Source organism: Salvelinus sp. IW2-2015, linkage group LG6.1, assembly GCF_002910315.2.
Source record: "Salvelinus sp. IW2-2015 linkage group LG6.1, ASM291031v2, whole genome shotgun sequence".
Classification (NCBI taxonomy): domain Eukaryota; kingdom Metazoa; phylum Chordata; class Actinopteri; order Salmoniformes; family Salmonidae; genus Salvelinus; species Salvelinus sp. IW2-2015.
Genome location: NC_036845.1, coordinates 14,281,919 through 14,308,563, shown reverse-complemented (window position 1 = coordinate 14,308,563; position 26,645 = coordinate 14,281,919). Strand labels below are relative to the sequence as shown.

General features: G+C 41.8%; 1 protein-coding gene across 1 annotated transcript in view; it reads right to left on the bottom strand.

The window, feature by feature from the left end:
* Window positions 1–25,980, bottom strand: part of LOC111964669 (melanin-concentrating hormone receptor 2-like) — a 33,192-nt gene extending 7,212 nt beyond the window's left edge. The window contains 2 exon segments of the mRNA XM_023988509.2: window positions 13,950–14,159; window positions 25,784–25,980. Of these exon segments, the coding sequence (XP_023844277.1) occupies window positions 13,950–14,159; window positions 25,784–25,980 (407 nt within the window).
* Window positions 25,981–26,645: the final 665 nt, after the last annotated feature.

The following is a 26,645-nucleotide window of genomic DNA, read 5'->3' as shown; positions in this document are numbered from 1 at the left end:
ATCATTCATAGAAACATGCTGATTTAATTATCTATAGGATGCAACAGCTGGAGTGAATGTATGGTTTCCTCTTCCAATTGTGTTATCATGAGAGCGCAAAACTGGCCCTAAATGTCAGTGACACTATATGCCACAAACATACATCCCCATTAAATAACCTAATTTCTATCCTTGCAGACATAGACCGACAACACAACAATCTATAGAAGGGTTGGTTGTTTAGCAACAAAACCGACGCGTGCACAACTGTGGGGCAAAACAGACAAGGTTGGCTTTAGAATGTTGACAACATGTAAATGATATTTTGTCTCCATTGTTTATTGAAAACATAATACATTTGCACAATGAGCACTTGTCGCCTCTCAAATACGTTGTTAAAGTCGTTGGTTAGCTAGCTAGCGAATTTGAGCAATATTAGCATTTGACAAGAAATCACAACAACTTACGGACTTCTGCTCCATTGAAGCGTGCGCATTGTTTTTGTGACGTTGTCAGCCAAACAATCTACACAAAGTCAGGTAGGGTCACTATGTTACTATCTGTAATACAGTGCAGATGAGACTGTAGAGTGAGAGTGTGTAGAGATTGCGGGTGAGATGATTGAGTTGTCATCTTGTGCTGGCTCGGAACGAATGGAAAGGTAACTTTGATCATGAGCAGAACAGTTGGCTAGAAACGATTGTCAGTGGGTTCGGCATCCAACTGGCATATCTTTAATAGCCAGGCGACACTGACATGGAGGCCGCTACGCTATCAATTATACAACTCAAGCCATGACACCATCTGCATATCACTAGAAACAGGGCATTCAGGGTTAAAGAAAACCCATAAATGATTAAAAACTTCCACAAATCTGTTTGTTGTTCCTAATCTGAGCCAGATATCACTTTTAAGAAGTTGAGGGAAATGGATTTCCCCTCCAAGTTTACATTTACATTACATTTAAGTCATTTAGCAGACGCTCTTATCCAGAGCGACTTACAAATTGGTGCATTCACCTTATGATATCCAGTGGAACAACCACTTTACAATAGTGCATCTAACTCTTTTAAGGGGGGGGGGGGGGGGTTAGAAGGATTACTTTATCCTATCCTAGGTATTCCTTAAAGAGGTGGGGTTTCAGGTGTCTCCGGAAGGTGGTGATTGACTCCGCTGACCTAAGTTATGTTACTGTACCTCGTCTGGCATTTTGTATAAGAGTGAATTTAACAAAAACCAGAGTGAAACGTCTAGAAAGGTCCCTGGATTGGATGGTAAATCAAGTTTAGAAAGTGTAACGGCAATTTGGAACACTAAAGGACATTATTGATTACGTACTTTAGTTTTCTATGGATGTATAAATAGGAATGCAATCACAGACGTCATGGAATGTAGAGTGTATGGTGAATGCACAGTGTTAACCTACACCACGTTCGTACCACAACGCCTGTGAAAAGAAATGTTAGGAACAGTACTGTACGTAATGCACTACAGTGGAGTGTTAGCCTGGCTAATGGGTACACCCATTTGAATTCCTATCACTTTTTGACAGCACCCCTTTTGATTTGAACGAAACCTACATATTTGCCCATTGTTGAAGTGCTCAGAAAGTGACTTTTTGGACCTGAATGCAAAAGCTTTCAAGAGATAAAGGTGCTCAAAGATAGCCTATTTTGCATACCCCACCACACCATGAGATATCCATGTCTTTCTCTATGGAAAAGACACAGTTGAGATTGATATCATTTAAAAGCTTAGAAATAGGGATGTCACTGGTGACGCCCCCCCCCCCCAAAAGCTATTTACATGTGTTGTGATAATTGTGTTGTTTTCACTATAACCTGTTAGTTCATATGCCTTTGCGACCGTGATATATAGGTCTAAGGCCGAGACAATAAGAAGACAGTGGCACACCTTTGTTTCATCACAAAACCAGAGAGCAACCTCTGTCCGGTGAAATCCACAAACCATATTGCATGTAACAAACAGTTACATGACCTACAGCATGTTCAAGCAAGTTAACATTTTCGGACTACTAAACAACTATTGATTTTGAACCACAGAGAGTTACATGACCTACAGCAAGTCTCAAAGAAAACAGGAGCTGCCTCCAATATTCCAGTACCATTTCAACGTCATCAAATCACCTATGCTTAGTCTAATACTGCGACAACTAAAAGATACAAAAAATGATCTACTCCACTCAGCGTGGTTCTGATTTCTGTGTGCGTGCGTGCGTTCTAGTTGAAAAAAAATAATGTTGACTCACCCTACGCCAATGTCATCCTCCTCTCTTTCATGTTGACAAACAGTCTATGACTCTGTCACACAGTACACTTTTAGTTTTTGTTGTCATAGGCTACCTGGCTAAAGTGCTTGCTCGCTAGCCTAAGTTCCTTTCATGGGCAACAATGAACCAGCTAGTTAACTTTAACCTACTAAATCTAGCTACATATTGAACTTCCATCCTCTCAGGCCAGGGGCACAATGTATGAATTTAAGTTTGGATCAGAATCACCGTTATACTCATTGGCCAGTATGGAGAATTAAGTAAAACCACAAGTCCAAATCCCTATCTCCATCCATGGCTAATTTAGGAAAGGGTCAAGTTTAGCTAGCTAGCCACCGGAGGACAACAACACAACGAGATGCATGTTTTTTCTGTCAATTACATTTTGCTCTCGATGTGATGTGATTGGTGTGAAGCCAAATCCAAACTGGCTTCCCTTGATATTTTCTTTGGTGCCACAGGACCATTCACAGGTGAGCTCACTCAGTTTAGCTCAATGCTGATTGGTTATTAGAGATTAAAGACACATTATTTTATCTGTTTTTTTTCTTGGTCAATATTTTGGAGAACATGTTTTGGCTTCCTTCGACTCCATTATTAATACCCACCACTGCAAATGTTTTTGTTGTTGGAATGTCTACTTTCAAATGGTACCACAAAGATGGTGGAAGTCCACTCATCAGAGAATGTTGACACGAATGGGAATATCTCTTGTTTTAAATAATACTTTCAATCTTCCATAGGAAACCTAGAGAAATATAGATAATAGCATAGACATGACTATTTAAAAAAATATTGCTTTTGTACTATTTTCACAAGTATGTGGTAAAATTTCACAACTCTTAGTATAAAAATCAAAAGGCTGTTTTTTTCTTTACTTTAAAAACACTTTCAAATGACTAAGTACGACACACTTAATCACATAGTAACTTTTTCACCAAACGTAATCAATGATTCATCTAGAAATACTTTTCACAATGCAATGCTCACAATACCCTTTCATATGATTCTCAAAAAGTAATACAGCTGCACCAGAGAGCATCCTGACCGGTGGCATCAACGCCTGGTATGGCAACTGCTCGGAATTAGAACAGAAGGCGCTACAGAGGGTAGTGCGTACGTGTCAGAGGAAAGCCCTAAAAATGGTCAAAGACTCCAGTCAACCAAGTCATAGACTGTTCTCTCTGCTACCACACGGCAAGCGGAACCGGAGCACCAAGTCTAGGCCCAAAAGGCTCCTTAACAGCTTCTACCCCCAAGCCATAAAGACTGCTGAACAATTAATCACATGGCCACCCGGACTATTTTTATTGACAACCCCCCACCTAGATTTTACACTGCTGCTACTTGCTGTTTATTATCTATACATAGTCACTTTACCCCGACCTACACTACCGTTCAAAAGTTAGACATTTCTCAACGTCAACAGTGAAGAGGCAACTCCAGGATGCTGGCCTTCTAGGCAGTTCCTCTATCCAGTGTCTGTGTTATTTTGCCCATCTTGATCTTTTCTTTTTATTGGCCAGTCTGAGATATGTATTTTTCTTTGCAACTCTGCCTAGAAGCCCAGCGTCCCTGAGTCACCTCTTCATTTTTGACGTTGAGACTCGTGTTTTGCGGGTACTATTTAATGAAGCTGCCAGTTGAGGACTTGTGAGGCGTCTGTTTTTCAAACTACACACTCTAATGTACTTGTCCTCTTTCTCAGTTGTGCACCGGGGCCTTCCACTCCTCTTTCTATTCGGGTTAGAGCCAGTTTGCGCTGTTCTGTGAAGGGAGTAGTACACAGCGTTGTACGAGATCTTCAGCTTCTAGGCAATTTCTCACATGGAATAGCCTTTATTTCTCAGAACAAGAATAGACTGATGGTTTCAGAAGAAAGTCTTTGTTTCTAGCCATTTTGAGCCTGTAATCGAACCCACAAATGCTGATGCTCCAAATTCTCAACTAGTCTAAAGAAGGCAAGTTTTATTGCTTCTTTAATCAGAACAACAGTTTTCAGCTGTGCTAACATAATTGCAAAAGGTTTTCTAATGATCAATTTGCCTTTTAAAATGATAAACTTGGATTAGCTAACACAAAGTGCCATTGGAACACAGGAGTGATGGTTGCTGATAATGGGCCTCTGTAGCCTATGTAGATATTCCATTAAAAATCTGCCGTTTCCAGCTACAATAGTCATTTACAACGTTAACAATGTCAACACTGTATTTCTGTTGAATTTGATGTTATTTTAAATAAATACAAATATTTAAAATTTTAAATAAAACATTTGCTTTTTCAAAAAAACAGGACATTTTCTAAGTGACCCCAAACTTTTGGTAGTGTGTAATATATATATATATAATATATATATATATATATATATATATATATATATACACACACATATATATATATATATATATATATATATGTGTGTGTGTGTCTGTGATTGTACAGTCATGGCCAAAAGTTGAGAATGACACAAATATACATTTTCAAAGTCTGCTGCCTCAGTTTGTATGATGGCAATTTGCATATACACCAGAATTTTATAAAGAGTGATCAGATTAATTGTAATTTATTGCAAAGTCCCTCTATGCCATGCAAATGAACTGAATCCCCCCCCCCAAAATGTCAGTGTCAGTGATTCTCTCGTTAACACAGGTGTGAGTGTTAGGCTGGAGACCACTCTGTCATGCTGATTGAGTTCAAATAACAGACTGGAAGCTTCAAAAGGAGGGTGGTGCTTGGAATCATTGTTCTTCCTCTGTCAAACATGGTTACCTGCAAGGAAACACGTGCCATCATCATTGCTTTGCACAAAAAGGGCTTTACAGGCAAGGATATTGCTGCCAGTAAGATTGCACCTAAATCAACCATTTATCGGATCATCAAGAACTTCAAGGAGAGCGGTTCAATTGTTGTGAAGAAGGCTTCAGGGCGCCCAAGGAAGTCCAGCAAGTGCCAGGACCGTCTCCTAAAGTTGATTCAGCTGCGGGATCGGGGGACCACCAGTACAGAGCATGCTCAGGAATGGCAGCAGGCAGTTGTGAGTGCCTCTGCACGCACAGTGCGGCGAAGACTTTTGGAGGATGGCCTGGTGTCAAGAAGGGCAGCAAAGAAGCCACTTCTGTCCAGGAAAAACATCAGGGACAGACTGATATTCTGCAAAAGGAACATGGATTGGACTGCTTAGGACTGGGGTAAAGTCATTTTCTCTGATGAATCCCCTTTCCGATTGTTTGGGGCATCCGGAAAAAGGCTTGTCCGGAGAAGACAAGGTGAGCGCTACCATCAGTCCTGTGTTATGCCAACAGTAAAGCATCCTGAGACCATTCATGTGTGGGGTTGCTTCTCAGCCAAGGGAGTGGACTCACTCACAATTTTGCCTAAGAACACAGCCATGAATAAAGAATGGTAACAACACATCCTCCGAGAGCAACTTCTCCCAACCATCCAGGAACAGTTTGGTGACGAACAATGCCTTTTCCAGCATGATGGAGCACCTTGCCATTAAGCAAAAGTGGTAACTAAGTGGCTCGGGTAACAAAACATTGATATTTCGGGTCCATGGCCAGGAAACTCCCCAGACCCTAATCCCATTGAGAACTTGTGGTCAATCCTCAAGAGGCGGGTGGACAAACAAAAACCCACAAATTCTGACAAACTCCAAGCATTGATTATGCAAGAATGGGCTGCCATCAGTCAGGATGTGGCCCAGAAGTTAATTGACAGCATGCCAGGGCGGATTGCAGAGGTCCTGAAAAAGAAGGGTCAACACTGCAAATATTGACTTCATGTAATTGTCAATAAAAGCCTTTGACACTTATGAAATGCTTGTAATTATACTTCAATATTCCATAGTAACATCTGACAAAAATATCTAAAGACACTGAGGCAGCAGACTTTGTGAAAATTAATATTTGTGTTATTCTCAAAACCTTTGGCCACGACTGTATATACAGTTGAAGTCGGAAGTTTACATACACCTTAGCCAAATACATTTAAACTCAGTTTCACAATTCCTGACATTTAATCCTAGTAAAAATGCCCTGTCTTAGGTCAGCCACTTCATTTTAAGAATGTGAAATGTCAGAATAATTGTAGAGAGAATAATTTATTTCAGCTTTTATTTATTTCATCACATTCCCAGTGGGTCAGAAGGTTACATACACGCAATTAGTATTTGGTAGCATTGCCTTTACATTGTTTAACTTGGGTTCAAACGTTTTGGGTAGCCTTCCACATGCTTCCCACAATACGTTGGGTGAATTTTGGCCCATTCCTTCTGACAGAGCTGGTGTAACTGAGTCAGGTTTGTAGGCCTCCTTGCTCGCACATGCTTTTTCAGTTTTGCCCACATATTTTCTATAGGATTGAGGTCAGGGCTTTGTAATGGCCAATCGAATATCTTGACTTTGTTGTCCTTAAGCCATTTTGCCACAACTTTGGAAGTATGCTTGGGGTCATTGTCCATTTGGAAGACCCATTTGTGACCAAGCTTTAACTTCCTGACTGATGTCTTGTGATGTTGCTTCAATATATCCACATCATTGTCCTGCCTCATGATGCCATCTATTTTGTGAAGTGCTCAGACTCCCCCTTTTCCTCCAAACATAACAATGGTCATTATGGCTAAACAGTTCTAATTGTTTCATCAGACCAGAGGACATTTCTACAAAAGGTACGATCTTCGTCCCCATGTGCAGTTGCAAACCGTAGTCTGGCTTTTTTATGGCGGTTTTGGAGCAGTGGCTTCTTTCTTGATGAACGGCCTTTCAGGTTATGTCGATATAGGACTCGTTTTACTGTGGATATAGATACTTTTGTACCTGTTTCCTCCAGCATCTTCACAAGGTCCATTGCGTGTTCTGGATTGATTTGCACTTTTTGCACAAAGTACGTTCATCTCTAGGAGACAGAACGCGTCTCCTTCCTGCGCGGTATGACGGCTGCGTGGTCCCATGGTGTTTATACTTGCGTACTATTGTTTGTATAGATGAACATACCTTCAGGCGTTTGGAAATTGCTCCCAAGGATGAACTAGACTTGCGGAGGTCTACAATTTTTGGGGGCTGATTTCTTTTGATTTTCCCATGATGTCAAGCAAAGAGGCACTGAGTTTGAAGGTAGGCCTTGAAATACATCCACAGGTACACTCCAATTGATTCAAATTATGTCAATTAGCCTATCAGAAGCTTCTAAAGCCATGACATAATTTTCTGGAATTTCCAAGCTGTTAAAGGCAGTCAACTTAGTGTATGTAAACTTCTAACACACTGGAATTGTGATAGATTATTGAACTTAAAATTCACTCTGTCTCTAAACAATTGTTGAAAAATTTATTTTTGTCATCTAACCAACTTGCCAAAACTATAGTTTGTTGACAAGAAATTTGTGGAGTGGTTGAAAAACAAGTTTTAATGACTCCAACCTAAGTGTATGTAAACTTCCGACTTCAACCGTATATATATGTATGTATGTATATATATATATATATATATATATATATACACAGTGGGGAGACAAGTATTTGATACACTGACAATTTTGCAGGTTTTCCACTTACAAAGCATGTAGAGGTCTTTAATTTTTATCATAGGTACACTTCAACTGTGAGAGAAGGAATCTAAAACAAAAATCCAGAAAATCACATTGTATGATTTTAAGTAATTAATTTGCATTTTATTGCATGACATAAGTATTTGATACATCAGAAAAGCAGAACTGAATATTTGGTACAGAAACCTTAGTTTGCAATTACAGAGATCATACGTTTCCTGTAGTTCTTGACCAGGTTTGCACACACTGCAGCAGGGATTTTGGCCCACTCCTCCATACAGACCTTCTCCAGATCCTTCAGGTTTCGGGGCTGTCGCTGGGCAATACGGACTTTCGGCTCCCTCCAAAGATTTTCTATTGGGTTCAGGTCTGGAACTGCTAGGCCACTCCAGGACCTTGAGATGCTTCTTACGGAGCCACTCCTTAGTTGCCCGGCTGTGTGTTTCGGGTCGTTGTCATGCTGGAAGACCCAGCCACGACCCATCTTCAATGCTCTTACTGAGGGAAGGAGGTTGTTGGTCAAGATCTCGCGATACATGGCCCCATCCATCCTCCCCTCAATACGGTGCAGTCGTCCTGTCCCCTTTGCAGAAAAGCATCCCCAAAGAATGATGTTTCCACCTCCATGCTTCACGGTTGGGATGGTGTTCTTGGGGTTGTACTCATCCTTCTATTCCTCCAAACACGGCGAGTGGAGTTTAGAGCAAAAAGCTCTATTTTTGTCTCATCAGACCACATGACCTTCTCCCATTCCTCCTCTGGATCATCCAGATGGTCATTGGCAAACTTCAGACGGGCCTGGACATGCGCTGGCTTGAGCAGGGGACCTTGCGTGCGCTGCAGGATTTTAATCCATGACGCGGTAGTGTGTTACTAATGGTTTTCTTTGAGACTGTGGTCCCAGCTCTCTTCAGGTCATTGACCAGGTCCTGCCGTGTAGTTCTGGGCTGATCCCTCACATTCCTCATGATCATTGATGCCCCACGAGGTGAGATCTTGCATGGAGCCCCAGACCGAGGGTGATTGACCGTCATCTTGAACTTCTTCCATTTTCTAATAATTGTGCAACAGTTGTTGCCTTCTCACCAAGCTGCTTGGCTATTGTCCTGTAGCCCCTCCCAGCCTTGTACAGGTCTACAATTTATCCCTGATGTCCTTACACAGCTCTCTGGTCTTGGCCATTGTGGAGAGGTTGGAGTCTGTTTGATTGAGTGTGTGGACAGGTGTCTTTTATACAGGTAACGAGTTCAAACAGTGCAGTTAATACAGGTAATGAGTGGAGAACAGGAGGGCTTCTTAAAGAAAAACTAAACAGGTCTGTGAGAGCCGGAATTCTTACTGTTGGTAGGTGATCAAATACTTATGTCATGCAATAAAATGCAAATTAATTACTTAAAAATCATACAATGTGATTTCTGGATGTTTTAGATTCCGTCTCTCACAGTTGAAGTGTACCTATGATAAAAATGACAGACCTCTACATGCTTTGTAAGTAGGAAACCTGCAAAATCGGCAGTGTATCAAATACTTGTTCTCCCCACTATATATACCTGGGGAAAACTTATAGGGGGAGAAGGAATGAGACAATTTGGAGCTGGAGATGATTAGGTGGCCACGATGGTATGATGGTCAGATTGGAAATTTAGCCAGGACACCGGGTTAACACCCAAACTCTTCCGATAATGCAATGGGATCTTTGGGACCACAAAGAGTGTCAGGACACAGAAAGACGGCACCCTTCATATCCCTCCACCTTACCCTGAACCCACCACAATTTTCATAACGCCCAAACAGATTCACGAATGACGCGATCACCATTGCATTGCCCACTGCCCTATCCCACCTGACAAGAGGAATAAATCAAATCAAAGTTGTCACGTGCGACCAATACAACAGGTGTAGACCTTACAGTGAAATGCTTATCTATAGGCTATAACAGTGCAAAAAAAGGTATCAGGCGAACAATAGGTAAGGAAAGAAATAAAAACAACAGTAAAAAAGACAGTAGCGAGCATATACAGTAGCGAGGCTATATACAGGCACGGTTAGTCGGCTGATTGAGTAGTATGTACATGTAGATATGGTTAAAGTGACTATGCATATATGATAAACAGAGAGTAGCAGTAGCGTAAAAGAGGGGCTGGTGGGTGGCAGGACACAATGCAGACAGCCCGGTGAGCCAATGTGCGGGGGCACTGGTTGGTCTGGCCAATTGAGCTCAGCCTTCAACACCATAGTGCCTTCCAAGATCACCACTAAGCACAGGACCCTGGGTCTGAACTCCTCCCTGTGCAACTGGGTCCTAAACTTCCTGACGGGCTGACCCCAGGTGGTGAAGGTAGGCAACAGCACCTCCACCATGCTGACCCTCAACACGTGGGCCCCACAGGAGTGCATCCTCAGTCCCCTCCTGTACTCCCTGTTGACCCATGACTGTGTGGCTATGCACGTCTCCAATTCAATCATCAAGTTTGCAGACAACACAACAGTGGTAGGCCTAATTACCAACAACAATGAGACAGCCAAGAGGTAGGAGGTGAGAGCCCATGCAGAGTAGTGCTAGGAAAATAACCTCTCAATCAGTGTCAACAAAACGAAGGAGCTGATCGTGGACTACAAGAGACACCAGAGAACACACCCCATCCACATTTGAAGTAGCTATCAACAAAGTCAGTGCTGGTAGGGTGTTAGTTTACAAAAGACCAGTGGTGGCTGAACGGAGTACTCGGGTTGGGGTGTAGGGTTTGAGCAGAGCCTGAAGGTAGGGAGGGGCAGTTCCTACTACTGCTCTGTATGCAAGTACCATGCACTTGTAGTGGATGTGAGCTTCGACTGGAAGCCAGTGGAGTGTGCGGAGGAGTGGGGTGACATGGGAGAACTTGGGAAGATTGAACACTAGGCTTGCTGCGGCATTCTGGTTAAGTTGCCGGGGTTTGATCCTTGCCAACAGCGAATTGCAGTTGTCCAGATGGGAGATAAAAAGTGCCTGTATCAGGACCTGCGCCACTTATCATGTGAGGAAGGATCGGATTCTACAGATGTTGCAGAGCATGAACCTGAAGGAGTGAGTCACTGCTTTGATGTTTGCAGAGAATGACAGAGTGTTATCCAGGGTCACGCCAAGGTTCTTTGCCCTCCGGAAGGGGTACACTGTGGAGTCAACCATGATGGAGAGGTCTTGGAGTGAGCAGGACCTCCCCGGGAGGAAGAGCAGGTCTGTCTTGTCGAGGTTGAGGTGGTGGCCTGAGATATCTTCCTGGCACGCAGAGATGTGTGTCGCCACCTGAGTATCATCCGCAGAGCAATGATAGGAGAGACCCTGTGAGGATTTTTATTTAACTGTTATTTAACTAGGTAAGCCAGTTAAGAACAAATTCTTATTTACAATGACAGCCAATTACAATGACAGAGCCAAGTGACTTGGTGTATAGAGAGAAGAGGACAGGGCCTAGAACTGAGCCCTGAGGGACACCAGTAGTGATAGTATGTGATGCAGGCACAGATCTTCTCCACGTAACCTGGTAGGAGCGGCCTGCCAGGACACAATTCAAGAGTGTGCAGCGCCTGAGATGGTGGAGAAGAGGATTATGTTTACATTTTATATTTTAGTCATTAAGCAAACGCTCTTATCCAGAGCGACTTACAGGAGTGAGTGCATACATTTTCATTCGTACTGGTCCCCCGTGAGAATCAAACCCACAACCCTGGCGTTGCAAGTGCCATGCTCTAACAACTGAGCCACACGGGACCATGGTTCACGGTGTCGAAGGCAGTGGATAGATCTAGGAGGATGAGAACAGAGGAGAGAGAGAGTCATGATTGGCAGTGTTTGGATTGGATTGGCCGTCTCCGTGACACAGAAGAGCAGTCTCAGTTGAATGACCCGTCTTGAAGCCTGACTGGTTAGGGTAAAGAAGATTGTTCTGAGAGAGACAGTGAGAGGGTTGGTCAGAGAAAGCACGCTCAACTGTTTTGGGAAAAAAAGGGATACCAGCCTGTAATTTTTCCGTCAGAGGGGTCAAGTGTTCGTTTCTTGAGGAAGGGAGCGACTCTGGCATTTTGCACCTCTGGCATTTTGCACCAAGATTTCATCTGGAGAGAGTAGAAAGACCTCAAGGCGTAGGGTAGTGACATGTGAGTGGGACCAGTGGACACAATAGTCTGAGTGAATATGCTGATATATAAACTCAGCAAAGAAAGAAACTGCGTTCATTTTCAGCAAACTTAACATGTGTAAATATTTGAATGAACATAAGATTCAACAACTGAGACCTAAACTGAACAAGTTCCACAGACGTGTGACTAACAGAAATGGAACAATGTGTCCCTGAACAAAGGGAGGGGGGGGTCAAAATCAAAAGTAACAGTCTGTTTCTGGTGTGACCACCAGCTGCATTAAGTACTGCAGTGCATCTCCTCCTCATGGACTGCACCAGATTTGCCAGTTCTTGCTGTGAGATGTTACCCCAATCTTCCACCAAGGCACCAGCAAGTTCCCGGACATTTCTGGGGGGAATGGCCCTAGCCCTCACGCTCCGATCCAACAGGTCCCAGACGTGCTCAATGGGATTGAGATCCGGGCTCTTCGCTGGCCATGGCAGAACACTGACATTCCTGTCTTGCAATAAATCACGCACAGAACGAGCAGTATGGCTGGTGGCATTGTCATGCTGGAGGGTCATGTCAGGATGAGCCTGCAGGAAGGGTACCACATGAGGGAGGAGGATGTCTTCCATGTAACGCACAGCGTTGAGATTGCCTGCAATGACAAAAAGCTCAGTCCGATGATGCTGTGACACACTGCCCCAGACCATGACGGACCTTCCACATCCAAATCGATCCCGCGCCAGAGTACAGGCCTCGGTGTAATGCTCATTCCTTCGACGATAAACGCGAATCCGACCATCACCCCTGGTGATACAAAACCATGACTCGTCAGTGAAGAGCACTTTATGCCAGTCCTGTTTGGTCCAGCAACGGTGGGTTTGTGCCCATAGGCAACGTTGTTGCCGGTGATGTCTAGGCTTACAACAGGCCTACAAGCCCTCAGTCCAGCCTGTCTCAGCCTATTGCGGACAGTCTGAGCACTGATGGAGGGATTATGCGTTCCTGGTGTAACTCGGGCAGTTGTAGTTTCCATCCTGTACCTGTCCCACAGGTGTGATGTTTGGATGTACCGATCCTGTGAAGGTGTTGTTACACGTGGTCTGCCACTGCGAGGACGATCAGCTGTCTGTCCTGTCTCCCTGTAGCGCTGTCTTAGGCGTCTCACAGTACGGACATTGCAATTTATTGCCCTGGCCACATCTGCAGTCCTCATACCTCCTTGCAGCATGCCTAAGGCACATTCACGCAGATGAGCAGAGACCCTGGGCATCTTTCTTTTGGTGTTTTTCAGAGTCCGTAGAAAGGCCTCTTTAGTGTCCTAAGTTTTCATAACTGTGACCTTAATTGCCTACCGTCTGTAAGCTGTTAGTGTCTTAACGACCGTTCCACAGGTGCGTGTTCATTATTGTTTATGGCTCATTGAACAAGCATGGGGAAACAGTGTTTAAACCCTTTACAATGAAGATCTGTGAAGTTATTCGGATTTTTACAAATTATCTTTGAAAGACAGGGTCCTGAAAAAAGGGCCATTTCTTTTTTTGCTGAGTTTATTTATATTTCGGACTCTGACATTGCTCGTTCTGATTTCTTAATTTCTTGTTTAGAAATGTTTTTCTTTTTGGATATTTTATACTAGGTATTACTGCACTGTTGAAACATAAACATTTCACTGCACCTGCGATTACATCTGCAAATCGTGTACGCCACCGATAAACTTTGATTTGAACTGACTATACACCTTTTTCCACTACTGAGACACTTAACCTTCAACAGCTTGGCAAAGTCAACTCCCCAATTATGATCAGAATCTAATGAAGTGTCTGATTACATACTCAGTGCATGGCATGCAAGGACATGTTCCAAATATAAAAATGTGAAGATCAGGGCTTAGGACAGAAATGGATTACTTAATTGTAATTTTGGTGTTTTTATGTGCCGGTCTCCTAGCTGTGCTCTATTGCCAACCGGGTATTGCCAACCGGCAATACAGCACAAGGCAAACTGACTCCCATATCACATTACTCACCTGTCCAGGCTGACAGCGGTCATGACGGCGGCACAGGCCACCTGATTGCAGTTGTCCAGTGAGGTGATGATGGTGCAGAGGGTGCTGCCAAACACCCAGTGCCCCCCCCGCGCCCACTGGTGGATCAGGAAGGGCATGACCGTCACATGGACCACATCAGCCACGGCCAGGTTACAGATGTATACGTCTGGAACGGTCTTCTTTGTGGTCCTGTAAAAGAACACACATCTTTACACTGTCTGTACTCTGTGTTAAACACATTCGGAACGAACAATAGTGGACTGCATAACTACTGCATGCTTATCACATCTAACAACAAAGCAACAATCTGTGCTTGTTCAATTTTGTTTTTAGGGCTGTTCTGCCTCAAAGGGCAGAAAGAATGGTAGGTAGGTTGGTGGTGGTGCGTCACATTTTCATACACAAGCATGCTTGTTCGCAACCCAACCCTTCCCGACAGTACACTTAACCAATCAAATGTCTTAATCTTAGCCCAACCCCTAACCCAAACCTCAACCAATTGGAATTACTTGCCTAAACTCAACCAATCACATTTCTTTCCTAAACATAGCTAATTGTATTAGTTTATGTTCAAGGCAGAGCTGCTCTTAAGAAGTTGAAATAAGGAACTCCAATCGGCATAATGCATAAGGTCACATTGTAGGACTGTGTTTTGAGATGATTCCTTCACAACCTTTATTTTATAGTTAACAAACCACAGTGGAGCAAGATTTGAAATAAAGTTATCAAAAGAGTAATAATTGTGCCATCTGTCCTCTAGTGGCTCCTGAACATCACCTTTCAACTTGTTTTATCACGTGGCCTGAGGTCCTCACTCTACTCTTTGGTTCCCTGCATGGGAACATCCCATGATGCACTGCATTTGATTTTACTGACTGGTAAAATCAAAGGCCTTGCTTCAAAGACTCTCTGTATGGAAATGGAAAGGACATCTACAATCAGTGTACACACAGCCCGGTAATGGGATCTTTAGGATTGCTTTTCAAGTGAATTGTTCCACCTTAAGCAGTGTTTCCCAACTCCAGTCCTTGAGAACCCCAACAGCACACATTTTTTATGTAGACCTGGACAAACTCACCTGATTCAACACATTGAAGGCTTGGTGATTAGTTGACTATTTGAAATCAGTTGTGCTGGTCCGGGGCTACAACAGAAATGTGTACTGTTATGGGTACTCGAGGACTGGAGTTGGGAAACACTGACCTAAAGGACCTGCTGACACCAACTTTTATTTAACCTTTATTTAACATGGAGAAAATACAGTGAGAACACATCCAATTTGTGCTGCAGTGGTACACGTACAGTGCGGTAGAGTGAAATCCCCCGGAGAAGGCCTTTAATGTTTGATTGTTCCATGTTACTACTGTCACTCTCCACTGAGTCCCATATCTCTGACTTTCTGTAGCTGTAAGCCGGGAAGGGCAACTCCAGGCCCCGCGGCCCTGATTGGTGACACACTTTTGCCCCAGCTAACACACCTGACTCCAATAATCAACTAATCATGGTCTTCAGTTTAGAATGCAGTTATACTGAAGAAAACTACAAACACAACAGGTAAAGTGTTGGTACAATGCTTCATGAGCTGAAATAAAATGTCCCAGAAATGTTCCACACACACAAAAAGCTTATTTCTCTCAAATTTTGGGCACAAATTTGTTTAATTCCCTTTTAGTGAGCGTTTCTCCTTTTGCAAAGATAATCCATCCACCTGACAGGTGTGCCATATCAATAATCTGATTAAACAGCATGATCATTATACAGGTGAGGACAATAAAAGGCCATTCTAAAATGTGCAGTTTTGTCAAACAACACAATGCCACAGATGTTTTAAGTTTTGAGGGAGAGTGCAATTGGCATGCTGACTGCAGTCCACCAGAAAGTTGATTTCTCTACCATAATGCAACCTGGTCTCAGAGAATTTCATATTATTCTGTACGGATATCCAAGACACTCCATTTAGTATAATATGTTACGTTTCGCATGGTATGTATTCATCTGTGAAAGTCCATCACCCATTTCGTATGATATGTTACGAATTACAATTTTGATTATATGTTACGAATTTGCAAAATGTACAATATTTTAGAATTTGCTAAACGTATATGTTAGAAATTCTGGCTAGTTTGCTAATGTTAGCTAGATCGCTAATTTTAGCTAGGCTAGGGGTTACAGTTAAGTTTCAGAGTAAGGTTAAGGTTAGGGGCAGGGTTAACTAAAAGTGTTAAGGTTAGGGGAAGGGTTAGCTAACATGCTAAGTATTTGCAAGGTAGCTAAAAAGTAGTGACAAGTTGCTAAAATATTAAAGTTGCCCATATTGAGATTTGAACTCACAACCTTTGGGTTGCTAGACGTTCGTGTTATAACCATATAACCTTAAATCTTATGTAACCATACCAAACGTAACATATCATACTAATTTGAGTGTCCTGGATTTAAATGTACTATGTTATGCCGAGTCTGAGACCAGGCTGCATAACATCCACATAATTTTAGAGAATTTGGCAGTACATCCAACCGGCCTCACAACCGCAGATGCCATGTAATCACTCCAGCCCAGGACCTCCACACCTGGCTTTTTCACCTGCGGGATCATCTGAAACCAGCCACCCAGACGGCTGATGAAACTGTGGGTTTGCACAATTAAGAATTTCTGCACAAACTGTCAGAAACCGTCTTAGGGAAGCCAATCTGTGTGCTTGTTGTCCTCACTAGAGTCTTGACCTGTCTGCAGTTCGGCATCGTAACAGACTTCAGTGGACAACGGTCACCTTCGATGGCCAATGGCAGACGTGTGCTCTTCACGGATTAATTCTGGTTTCAATTGTACCGGGCAGACGGCATGTATGGTGTCATGTGGGTGAGTGGTTTGCTGATGTCAACGTTGTGACCGGAGTGCCCCATGTTGGCGTTGGGGTTACGGTAAAGGGCAGGCATAAGCGAAGGACAACGAACACAATTGCATTTTATCAACGTCAATTTGAATGCACAGAGATGCCGTGATGAGATCCTGAGGCCTATTATCATTCATTAATCCGCCGCCATCACATAATGTTTCAACATTATAGTGCACGGCCCAATGTTGCAAGGATCTGTACACAATTTCTTGAAGCTGAAAATGTCCCAGTTCTTCCATGGCCTGCATACTTGCATACTTACCAGACATGTCACCCATTGAGGTATCAGCTGACCTCATTCTCTTGTTTGGAAAATTCTAGAAAGGACAGAAGAGAGCGCACTATTCAATCTCTCTTCAACTGACTGAATAGTAGCACTACACTGATCTATTTACTTGTGGGTAATAACATTCAAGCTGGATAATAACCCCCAAAAACATATAAGGCTAGAGAAATGTATTGATAAATATTACGAACGCAGTCAAGGCCAAAAGATGTCAGAGAGGAGCCAGGGAAAATAATTGAGAACCAAACATCAAGAGAAGCTACGAGATTCCTCGACAGACCCAGATGATTTATGATTTTCACTTGTAAGTAAAGGATATGAAGGCGAGGCTAGGAATGAGAGACAAAAAAGCTGTGACACTGGAGAAAGAAACAAATAAGCCAAAAGGTACAGGCAATACTATTGAAACGGCTGTTAAAGAACTTAAAAAGGAGAACATGTTTCTGAGAGAAGCCTTACTTGAAATAAAGACGAGATCCATGCGAGAGAAAAAAATCTAGTACTTACTGGTATCATAGAAAATGAGGGTGAAGATCCTGAAAGTGTAGTGAAAGAATTCCATCTTAAGCCGCTACAGAACCTAGGCGACACTGTCAACAAAATCAAACTCGAATGTGTACACAATTTCAGATAGAGGACAGCGATACGAGTGTACAACCATTGTCAAATTATATATATCTATCTTTTTTTAAAGATAAAATAAAGGTCAAAAGCCCAGGCAAAAGACTTGCTGGGACAAAAATAGGTATGAATGAGAAATTATCATACCCTAGACATCTACCAGAGTGATATCTCAGATGTATTCTACGGTTATCCTCAATCCATCAGTGGGACCAAACGATCCATTGAGGGGCTTGTCCGCTCCCCTCTGTTCTCGTGGCGACGTTTACAACTTGATTTGTTTCCTGATCGGGCGGCCTACAGTGTTGCACCCCACCCACTGGCCTCAACAAGGCTCATCATGGGTCTGGGCTTGTATTCCCCCCTTTGTGTCTCGGAACCCACCCACCAGTGGTTGGTGTCCGAGGCACAGACAAAAAGTTTGTGCCCTTTGTACGAGTTGTCAGAAAGCAGCTTTGTTAGTAGATTGGCCGTAACCTTTAAACCAAATCTCCTGGTGTTTGTGCTTCAAAAAGGTCAGTGGCTGTCTTGGCCTGCCATTCACCACAGCATCTGTGTGTGGTAACCGTGTCAGTACCTGCGAACTGAGACAAGGATATCTTTCGGTGACGTCGCACAGTGTTTCACCAGTTGGAGTCACAAGATCAGTGGCGGGACTGATACCGTTAGTTTCATTGTACGGGGTTTCTGTCCCCCTCAAAGCGAAAAATGTATCATTGGAAGCAGTGTCCGCTCTGAACGTTGATGCTTTGTTTTGGCCACGGTGCTTGCGGAAGTGTCTGAAGGACAAGAAAAGTTCATCTTAGCTGCAGTATTGCATGACTTTGAGGAGTTAAGTTGCTCACTCAGTTCTGGCTCGAAATCATGAAAATAATATTCTCAGGTTTGTTGATTGAATTTGACGAGATATCGTAATATCCGAGTCAGATTCTGCACCAAGAGGTGTCGCGACCTCTTTTTCCCAAGGGGTCCTTTTGACAGACAATCCTTGTAGATGACTGTGTTGTAGCCAGCGTTAAGAGAAGACGGCGTAGTCAGTAGAGATGGTACGGTTACTTGTGACCACCATTCCCCCCCACCCCCCCCAATCCATCAGTGGGACCAAACGATCCATCAAGTCTGCTCCGAGTAGCAGGTGTTCCGTTTCGAGTCTGGTAACATACACAGGGTGAACAAGCTATATGTTTTGGAAGTGTAGTTTCAGCACGAGTCACATTGTGCGAGGCGAGGTAGTCCGAGTGAAACCTCGAAGTTTAGTTTTGCATCGTTCTGTTTTTGACTGACGGTTAGCTGGGTTCACAGTCCTTTTGAGATCATTTAACAACGATTGAGATACGAGCGATATTGTCGAGCCAGACTCATTTAGCTTATGGGTTAAGCAGTCCTCCAGAACCGTTTCCAGGTAGCGATTTTCAAAGTGTAGTGTTTGTTCAACAACGTGATGTCATTTGTGTTCATGGTGAAAACAGATCGACTTATTGGCGTTTGTGTAGAATTGGCTATTGTGATGTGGTTTACCTTGTGCATCGCGACATTTGTATCTGAGTCTATAGTCAAAGCCTGTGGGCTTGCTTCTTGATCGAGCGGGCCCTGGATAGGGTTTCGAGTGAGAGCAGGGTTAGATTACACCTCTAATTGCAGCCCAAAAAAGTTCAAGTAACAGACCCATCTCAACGTCAACTGTTCAGAGGAGACTGCGTGAATCTGGCCTTCATGGTCAAATTGCTGCAAAGAAACCATACCAAAGGACACCAATAAGAAGTGACCTGCTTGGGCCAAGAAACACGAGCAATTGACATTTCTGGTGGAAATCTGTTTCCAACCACTGTCTTTTTGCGATGCCGAGTAAGTGAACTACTGATCTACGCATTTGTGGTTCCCACCGTAAAGCATGGAGGAGGTGGTGTGGGGGTGCTTGCTGGTGACAGTCTGTGATTTATTTAGAATTCAAGGCACACTTAACCAGCATGGCTACCACAGCTTTCTGCAGCGATATGCCACCCCATCTGGTTTGAGCTTAGTGGGACTATCATTTGTTTTTCAACAGGACAATGACCCAAAACACACCTCCAGGCTGTGTAAGGGCTATTTGACCAAGAAGGAGAGTGATGGAGTGTTACATCAGATGACCTGACCTCCACAATCACCCGACCTCAACCCAATTGAGATGATTTGGGATGTGTTGGACCGCAGAGCGAAGTAAAAGCGGTAAAATCATGGATATATTGGAACTAGTGGCTTTAAGGAGGCTTAAATATCCTGACCTAGTGAGTGAGATATCCATGGCGGAGGCTCAATCAAGCAAGTCGTCTTGACTACTTTCTTATGTCATCTTCGCTGGCACCAAAAGTTTAAAGTACAAGTGGAATTTATATTTAAATGCCTGGAATATTTCAATTTTGGAGAATCTCTTAAACAATGGTTTAAAGTTATGTATAGTAACCCTAGGTGTAAAGTAGTAAATGGCTACTTCTCAAAGTATTAAACTGTTGAGTAAAACAAGGTTGTCCACTATCAGCAAATCTATTCATTATGGCCATCGAAATGTTGGCTATTAAAATCAGATCCAACAATATCAATAAATATAAATGGGGGATTGGAAGTGATTACAAACTACAATCTATCTGCAATATTAAAGCTGATCTACCCCCTAAAATAAAAAAAATACTCCCCAATGGACTTGGGAGAGGCGAAGGTCGAGTCATGCGTCCTCCGAAACATGACCCGCCAAACAATCTGCAAAATAACGCTATTTTTAAAACAAGCCATAGAAAGTGGGTTACAATTTCAGTTTAATCCACCAGAACTCAAATATACTAATCGATCAATAAAAAAATTGAAAAAAAGTTAAACGGTATAACCTTTTGTGAATTATATCATAAATAGGACTGGTGGTGTTATGTCACATGCAGCTAACAAACGTATATGGAAATGTATGCTCTACTCAAAATTAAACTAATTACCGCAAAAATGTAAGAGGTAAGTGGAAGGGAAAGTTAAAAACTTGTCTGTCGGCCCTGCATTGAAGAACTGATAAAGGTTCATATAAGGACCAAAGAAGGGACAGCTGTGCCATATAGATAGGAAAATAGTTGAAGAGATTTCCATGGCACATGGTTTATTTACTGATATTCAAAACAGTTTTTCAACAAAAAGTGTTGCAACCATTAGACAGCTCTGCAGATTTTGCTGCAAAGAGACATAATCATTAGATAATTTGTTTCGAACTCTCCATATGTAGCTTATTTTTGGTCGCAGGTTCTGAAAATAGCACTGCTGGGTGATATAAAAAGTCGTAGTCAATCGATCAATAACAATCTTAGCAACAATGTTTATTTAATTTACAATATGTAGAAACTATGAGAATAGAAAGGTTCAAAACTTTTGTAACCGCACAGTTGTAAAAATATATGGCAAATAGAAATAAAAGCTGGAGGGTCTTCAGAGATGGATGGGAGGAGTTGAGGGTAGCTGAAGGACAGGACTAAAAACAAAGGATAACTTGTAAAATATACTGTGTCTGTAAAATGTATGAATAAGCTGGAAGTTTACTCCAATTAGGGGAGGGGTGGTAGGGTTAGGGGAAAATAAATGCAAATATATATTTTATATACAGTTGAAGTCCAGAAGTTTACATACACTTAGGTTGGAGTCATTAAAACTCGTTTTTCAACCACTCCACACATTTCTGGTTAAGTATAGTTTTGGCAAGTCGGTTAGGACATCTAATTTGTGCATGACACAAGTAATTTTTCCAACAATTGTTTAGACAGATTAATTTACTGTATCACAATTCCAGTGAGTCAGAAGTTTACATACACTAAGTTGACTGTGCCTTTAAACAGCTTGGCAAATTCCAGAAGATGATATCATGGCTTTAGAAGCTTCTGATAGGCTAATTGAGATAATTTGAGTAAATTGGAGGTGTGGCTGTATTTCAAGGCCTACCTTCAAACTCAGTGCCTCTTTGCTTGACAGCATGGGAAAATCAAAAGAAATCAGCCAAGACCTCAGGAAAAAAAGTATAGCACCACAAGTCTGGTTCATCCTTGGGAGCAATTTCCAAACGCTTGAAGGTACCACGTTCATCTGTACAAACAATAGTACGCAAGTATAAACACCATAGGATCACGCAGCCGTCATACCACTCAGGAAGGAGACGTGTTCTGTGTCCTAGAGATGAACGTACTTTTGTGCGAAAAGTGCAAATCAATCCCAGAACAACAGCAAAGGACCTTGCGAAGATGCTGGTGGAAACCGGTACAAAAGTATCTATATCCACAGTAAAACGAGTCCTATATCGACATAACCTGAAAGGCCGCTCAGCAAGGAAGAAGCCACTGCTCCAAAACCGCCATAAAAAGCCAGACTACAGTTTGCAACTGCACATGGGGACAAAGATCATACTTTTTGGAGAAATGTCCTCTGGTCTGATGAAACAAAAATAGAACTGTTTGGCCATAATGACCATCGTTATGTTTGGAGGAAAAAGGGGGATGCTTGCAAGCTGAAGAACTCCATCCCAACCGTGAAGCACGGGGGTGGCAGCATCATGTTGTGGGGGTGCTTTGCTGCAGGAGGGACTGGTGCACTTCACAAAATAGATGGCATCATGAGGCAGGAAAATTATGTGGATATATTGAAGCAACATCTCAAGACATCAGTCAGGAAGTTAAACCCCAAGCATACTTACAAAGTTATGGCAAAAAGACGACAAAGTCAAGGTATTGGAGTTGCCATAACAGAGCCCTGACCTCAATCCCATAGAAAATTTGTGGGCAGAACTGAAAAAGCGTGTGCGAGCAAGGAGGCCTACAAACCTGACTCAGTTACACCAGCTGTCAGGAGGAATGGGCCATAATTCACCAAACTTATTATGGGAAGCTTGTGGAATGCTACACAAAATGTTTGACCGAAGTTAAACAATTTAATGGCAATGCTACCAAAAACTCAATTAGTATATGTAAACTTCTGACCCATTGGGAATGTGATGAAAAATCACACTCTACTATTATTCTGACATTTCACATTCTTAAAATAAAGTGGTGATCCTAACTGACCCAAGACAGGGAATTTGTACTAGGATTAATTGTCAGGAATTGTGAAACTGAGTTTAAATGTATGTAAACTTCTGACTTCAACTGTACACGTTTACAAAAAAAAAAAATATGGGGATTGGAAATGCAGACAATTACATTGATGGACGCCACAATCCATCAGCTATATTAAAGCTGATCTAAACCCTATATAAATATATTAAAATACATCTATGCAAAGGAGATGTCGCTCTGCATCAGGGAAATGGTGGTCCAACCAGATTCTGACTGGTTTTCTGATCCACTTTTATAAGTGCCCTACAGATGCATATCTGTATTTCTTCTCATGTGAAATCCATAGAATAGGGGTTAATGAACTGTAACTCAGTAAAATCATTGACACTATTGCATGTTTTATATTTTTAGTACATACAGTTGTGTGAGCTTTAGGGCAGGGAGGAAAGTTTGACACCAATCAGGACATCGAGGACTGGAGTTGCCCATCCCTGAGCTATTGGGTGGTCGGCCACAGCGGTTGAGAAAATATGCCTTCACATAATCCGCATAGTTAATATTTTTATTTAATCTACACAAATATTAGATTGACTGACTGAAACCCCCTCTCCACCCAACGCCCCCCCCACCCCCCTTCCCCCTCTCATTTATTCCTCACTTTTTCTCCTCTCAATCTTTCGCTCTCACCCCCTCTCGATCAGTGAGTTTCACATTGATCAGATTCTCAAAAGGAAAGGCCACATTCTCAGTTAATTGATCGTCTTCAAAAAAAAATCACGTTTTTAATGAATTCGCCCACAATGATAGCAATGGATTACGAGTAACAAATTGTTAAAACCAGCCAACTGAAGGAAAATGGCTTTCCACAGTCCAGGGTGCTTAACGTGGATTTACAAAGAGCATACTTTCAGTAAAAACGAAATGTCACATTTAAACTGCATCTCATACAACAGTTATGTTAACTCCCTCATGTTAAACAGAGCATAGGCCTATTTTGTATAATGAGTGATGAGTAATGAGTGATTATGAGTGTGTACAATGCACAATAACAGATCAGTGAGTGCATTGACTTAAATAATGAAAAGGCAACTGGTACATTGGTAATGAAAAGTGTTTGGCATCCAAATCAAACTATTCTTTTTTATTTAACTAGGCAAGTCCGTTAAGAACAAATTCTTATTTACAATGACGGCCTAGGAACAGTGGGTTAACTGTCTTGTGCAGGGCCAGAACGACAGATTTTTACCTTGTCAGCTCGGGGATGGGATTTAACAAACTTTCAGTTACTGGCCCAACACTCTAACCACTAGGCTACCTGCCGCCCCTCATCTAGCATGAGGTAATTTTAACAATGGGACATTTTTATTGAATTAAATATTTACTTTCGAACAGACACTACACATTTTAATGTTTCTAGAAAGGAAATTCATTAGTCATCTAAACCGTGTATAACATTTTGTAAATCCACCTGCTTAACTTTTGCAGAAAAAGTGTTAGCTTTGTTGTGATATCAATGTAGACGGCGTTGTCTGAACATATCTCACTGGGCACACACTGGTTGAAATTAATGTAATTCGTTAACGTATTTTGACGTGGAATCAACGAGGAAAATACGTTGGATTTGAAAAACGTCATCAACCAGTGTTGTAAACATTGAAATTAGGGTAAAGCTTCAATTTCAAATACATTGATGTAACAACCTGTTCCGGTTAAATCAAGCTAATTCCAACAATCTTCAGAACTATTTCATTTAGTTTAACGTTTTCACGTAGAATCGTAATTAATATTTTGTTTGCTATATATATTTATTTTATATTTGACTAGACATTTTATTTGACCTTGGTTAAATGTTGATAGTAAAATGGTACGTTTGAATCAACGTCATTGTTTCAACGTCATGCTATCAATCTAAATGAGGTAAATTGAAACAAAATGTCAAGTCACAATCCCAACGATTCCTACCTGAACAGTGACTCCTACTGTTATGAGGGGTAATGCGGTTCAGTGAGAACGGGTCTGTCATCCAAATGCTTACCTCTATGTCCCGTGCTTAGCTGTGTTCGTTTCAGCTGAGCGATCATGTCAAAACATTTTAGATATTGATGAGCTTCCATACTCATTTGCGTAGACCAGGGTTCCCCAAACTCAGCCATGCCAAATTCATTATATGAATAATACACTTTTACCTTTGGATATTGTATTTTTTATATAAAGGATGGTTGGTTGATACAAAACAAATGTAGTCTACAAAATTATTAATATGGTGGATTCACGTCATCAAACAAAGTTGAAGAATAGGGCTAAATCAAACTATTTTAGGTGCATTTCAAGTTTGATTTGTTTTCGTGTGTTTCTTTGACTTTGCTTTATGGTTTAGATGGAGATGCGAATCCATCATATCAATGATTCATTTGTAGACCCATTGAACTGTGAACGCAACCAATTAACATTTAAGGGAGATGTTCTCACTGAAGTTTATTACCCCTCATAACAGGAGCCACTGTTCAGCCGGGAATCGTTGGACTATGGCTTCACATTATATTTCAATAGGCCTCTTTATTCTAGGTTGATGGTATGTTAAAACAATTACATTGATTTAAACATACCATTTTACTATCAACATTCAAACAAGGTCGCATAACATGTGTAATCAAGTATAACATTCTACATAATTTTCAACCATTCAATATAAGATGAAACCTATGTTTCTATGGAATTTGATGCAATTTCAACATATACATAGTTCTGACGATCATCTTGAAATTACATTTATGTATGAACCCGTTAGTCAGGTTGTCAATTTAAGTTATAGTTTTAACTTAATTGCTATGTTTACGTTAGTTGAAATTTAGATGGTTAACTTTTTTCAAATCCACTAATTCCGCGTCACAATATGTTGACAAATTATGTTGAAACAACTTTGATTCAACTGTGTGCCCTGTGGAATGCGGTGATACATACCTTAGGATAGTCACCAATACCAGAATGTTTCCTACTAGCCCCGTTGAACAGAGGATTCCAATGAGAGAAGGCAAAATAGTCGTCTCTGTTAGATGGACAAAGTTATAATAAATCAGATCATGGTCATTGCACTCATTGTCACAAGATTCATTGAGAAGAATTTGAGAGGTCCGATTCCAGAATACACGTCCGTCCATGGTGGAAAAGCAAAAACGCGTCCAAGAGCTGGTGATGAATTACTGAAACTGAACTAAATATGCTGTTCCATAGTCAGGTGGTGGTGAAGAATTTCCAATCATCACTGCTCAACGGTGGGAACTAACGTTCTCCTGAAGACTTGCAATGAAACTCCAAGAGCTCATTACGCACGCAGTTTGAACAGACGCGGTATACATGCTCATTTGCGTTGGTCATGCTCGGGATGCTGTTTATCAAACGGAACACATTAACCCGATTTTATACGTTCCCAGAGCAGAACAGGATGTTTTCTCTTGAGATAAGATTGCGATTATTTGTCCAAACATACTATTAAAACGTTATTATTAGACATTTCTTGTTTTCTGTCAGGTTTTCAAAACATAATACTGACTGTTCCTTGTATTTTTATTCACAGGGGACTGTGGATAACAATTATTTCCAAATGTAATGTTAAACGTTTAAGTGTTAATAAAATGTATCTGGTGAAATGACTGTTTTCCTCTTTACACATTGTGCAAATGCACAACAACCTTCTGACTGTCTAAAACGCTACCAAAGGTCAATACATTGTGTAGGCCTAGGTCTGATTTACTGTAGTGGATATCTCCTTGAGTTCCCTAGTCAAACGTAGGCATGGAGTTGTACAGTGCCTTGAGGTATTCAC